The sequence below is a fragment of the Doryrhamphus excisus genome, chromosome 21, assembly GCF_030265055.1.
Source record: "Doryrhamphus excisus isolate RoL2022-K1 chromosome 21, RoL_Dexc_1.0, whole genome shotgun sequence".
Classification (NCBI taxonomy): domain Eukaryota; kingdom Metazoa; phylum Chordata; class Actinopteri; order Syngnathiformes; family Syngnathidae; genus Doryrhamphus; species Doryrhamphus excisus.
In genome coordinates, this window is record NC_080486.1 from 15,106,319 (window position 1) to 15,109,960 (window position 3,642).

At 51.3% G+C, this 3,642-nt stretch overlaps 1 protein-coding gene across 1 annotated transcript; it reads right to left on the reverse strand.

The window, feature by feature from the left end:
- Positions 1 to 130: 130 nt before the first annotated feature.
- LOC131109158 (coagulation factor XIII A chain-like) lies at positions 131 to 3,232 on the reverse strand. Its single transcript, XM_058060822.1, has 15 exons — positions 3,206 to 3,232; positions 2,999 to 3,134; positions 2,761 to 2,937; positions 2,420 to 2,704; positions 2,232 to 2,350; positions 2,054 to 2,161; positions 1,783 to 1,957; positions 1,566 to 1,704; positions 1,380 to 1,483; positions 1,227 to 1,315; positions 1,005 to 1,158; positions 829 to 935; positions 596 to 761; positions 367 to 521; positions 131 to 271 (listed from the first exon to the last, which is right to left on the reverse strand). The coding sequence occupies exons 1-15, from the start codon at positions 3,230 to 3,232 to the stop codon at positions 131 to 133; spliced, it is 2,082 nt and encodes a 693-aa protein (XP_057916805.1).
- Between the last annotated feature and the right edge of the window lie 410 nt (positions 3,233 to 3,642).

The window sequence follows — 3,642 nt, forward strand, 5'->3', positions numbered from 1 at the left end:
TGCGCTTTCCTACCACCTGGGGCATGAAGGAGACCTTCCAGGAAAAGGAACCTTGTGGTTCAAGGGTCCTGAAAGACACGTACATCATCAATACGGACACATTCACGCAGAACCGTGCTCATCTATGTGCTTACTTGTAGAAGCGAGTCCTGTACGGCAGCGCCCGAGGGCCCTCCAAGGCCACGTAAATGTCAAGCAGAGGGTAGTCAAAAGGGTTGGTGAAGCTGACCGTGACGAACATTTCCTCGCCAACCTCATGAGGCCCGCTCACCTGTGAGGGTACGAAAGACAACAATCAATTGTAAAACGGATCACAAGAGCTCAAAGGACCTTTCGGAGGAAACCGGAAACGTTCTGATGGTGTACCTCGAGCTGGAGGGATGGTGTGGCCAGGTAGATCACTTTGAGGGCGCTTACGTTCTCAGTTTCAGTGCGACCGCTCAGGTTGAAGCTGAGGTAACGCTGAAAGCCCAAATGTTTCACATATTCCTGAGCGGTGGTTGTCACAACCTGGCGCGCCGCTGCAGCACAAACAGAAACTTAGCTCTGGAGCGCGACTTCTGCCCCATGAGGACTTGGCTGAGGACGGACTCACTTTGGTGAGGCTCCACTGTCGCACTAAGCGACTCTTGTTTAAAACGATTGGACAGGACGCCGGTGTAGAAGACGACCGTGCATGAAAGCATTGCCTTGACTGTTTCAGGAGTGTCCCCGTGGTTCTTGAACTCCACCACAATGTTCACGTCCTCTCCTAGTTGAACCTGCAGAGGCAAGGAGGCCAAAGGTCAAAACATGACCGGATTCTCGGTAGGGCACAAGACATCACACCTGGTCAACTAAGAGGGTGGCGGTAATCTTTGTTTTTGGAGTCGGCTCATCTCTCTCTAAGCCGTGGCTCTCCGCCTTCGCAAGAGACATGGTGTCCTCACGACTTCCTGCACTCATGACGTTTGAGGTTTTTGAGATGAGCTATGATTTAGGATGCTATGGGGGCTCAGTGTCACCTTCAGGGTACTTGTACTGGTGAGTGATGTCTCTGGCATTGTTGTTGAGAACATGCTTGGTATAGATGGCTTGTCCCACTAGAGTGGTGTCCACTCCCATGGTGGTCAAGTTCCCGTAACGGTCCCGCTCTAAGAAGACCACATCGCTGTTCACCTGCAGAGGGCGCACACAGACTTTACTACCCGAGTGTGGAAGTAGCTCAGCGAGTCTTCATTGCTGACCTCAGCGTAAATGAAGGGGCCGTCAAACGGGTATCCCACCAGACCGTCCTTGATGGCGATGACCGAGGCTGGCCCGCAGCGGTAGAGTCCTGCATACACACACCTTCTTCACTACTCTGTCACCACACCTATGCACGTGTGCACCTGTCCTACCATCGCTAGTCTCCTGTGGTGTGGAGTCTACCACCTGCCAGCCTCCCAGTGCTGCGCCAAGGTCAGGGCGTTGCATGAAGACCTCGTTCCAGCAGTGGTAGTTCCTGCACAGGGCACTCCTGTTACCATGGCAATGACCACGGCAATGCCAGATGTCAGCATCCGTGCTATTGTGTTTTGACCAACCAGATGGAGTCATTTGTGTGGCGTTCGTCGGGTGAGCCATCCGGCTTGAAGATGAGTTCAATCTTCAGGTTGCCCGTGTTGTCGTGAGCCGAGCTGAAGTTGGTGATGACTCTGGTCGGGATGCCCAAAGCGCGCAGAACTGCAAGCGAGACAGTTGTTGCATTGGTCAGTCACAGCACGTCCCCGGTATTCCTCTGGAAACGACACTAGATCTTACAGGTGTTGAAGACTCCAGCATACACCCAGCACTGGGCGTAGCTCACTGGCACGCCCGTGTTGGCATACTGCAGTAGGATCTTCACGCTGCCGGTCCACAGCGTGGGGGCCGTGCCTCCTGAAAAGTCATCGCTCCAGTTGCCCACCAGCACGCCGTCATCATCCTGGGAGTTTATCTGGAAAAAGTCAGAAATCAAACATGAATCAGAAGCATGAACATGACAGCCATGGATGTAGCTGAAAGCTAGCCACAGCGAGTGGATGGTGCTTACCACGGCAGAACCCTTCCGGACCAGTTTGATAGCGTCGCCGCGGCTGCTGATGGGCATGCGGCATGCGTCCAGGAGGTAGATGCAGGCGTCCAAGATGCCACGGTCAAACTGCAGCAGGACAGGAAGGGCACAATGTTAGCTGGTGATCATCACCCCTGTACATACGCAGCATGCACACCTGTCCATACACCCATCTGCGGGCAATCATCGTGTCTTTGGAACCCTGGTAGATGATGCCGTATTCGTTCATGACATACTCCTGTCTTCCATCTTCATCAGGATAATACACGATATCCTCTGCGGACAGAAGCATTTTTTTCCAAGGTCAAAGCAAATCAAATAACCAAAAACCAAGCCTGCCGTCACCAAAGGGCGTCAGAGTCGTGGCATCAGAGCTCTCACCCTTACACCAGGCATTGAAGAGCACATAAAAGTCGGTGGCGGGGTTCCTTTTGCTGCGCTTCAGACCACGTCTTGTCACTATTCTTGCATACAGGCGGTACCTCCCCACAATGGCATTGGGAGCCGAGGTGATGCCGAACATGACAGACGAACCTTGATTCTCCACGACATTACCCTGCCAGCGACCCTGCTTGCGGGAGGTGAAGTCCACTACCACTTGGGTGGCCTTATTGGGTGCCGGTTTGGAACCTGCAGAGAGAGTTTAAGTGAGAGGACGGGAACAAAAAAACTAAGCTCAGACCTACCAATGAGGAACTCCAGCATGAATTTGTCTTCGTTGGTCAAAGGTCGATTAAAGGTGACACGGATAACAAACTGGTCTCCCCGACGGACCACCAGGTTCTGGATGTCGTAGAAGTTGGTGCGGTGGACCGGCATGTTCTTTTGCTGGCACATGTCGATGTCCAACACAGACAGCGCCTCTGGAGAGAAACATAATAGTTGGACACACCGAACACCACAAACCTTCATTGGTGAGCTCACCTCTCCCGGGACTGTATTGGCGCGGTACCGCCACCGCATCATCCGCGTCGTCCCCGTCAACCGGGTCATCCATGAATTCAAAAGGCTCATATTCGGGGAACTCGTCCTCGACAAGCAGCAGGTTGGTGGCAGGTGGCTAAAAGGTGAGACAAAGACAAAAAGTTGAGACACACTTTCATTGAAGTTACATTTGGAATAAACTCCGACCTTGACATTGTAGCGTCCTGTGTCCATGATGGTCAAAGGTCAAAAGACAATCTGTTGCAAGCGAGACAAAGACAATTACAATTACAATTACAATTAATGATATGATTAACTTCAAAATTGACATTTTTAAAATATAACATGCAGAATAAAAGCTCAAAGTGCTTACCGCTCTGATGGAGATGCGTTTGTGTGATGCCCACATCTGACTTCAAAACGCTTTAAATACACAAATCACTTCCTCTTTGGCCAGCAGCCTGCAGCTTGCATCACGTCTCAGAGCAGCCTGCCCCATGTCAGTGAGCCCTGATTAGTTCCTTCTAGAATAAAAGTTCATCAGGATATAACATCAACATATTGAATGCATTTATTTGTATCACAACGTTTGTTATTGTTTTGCGAAATACTGACTTCCTCTGACCTTGACCCTGTAGAGCTGA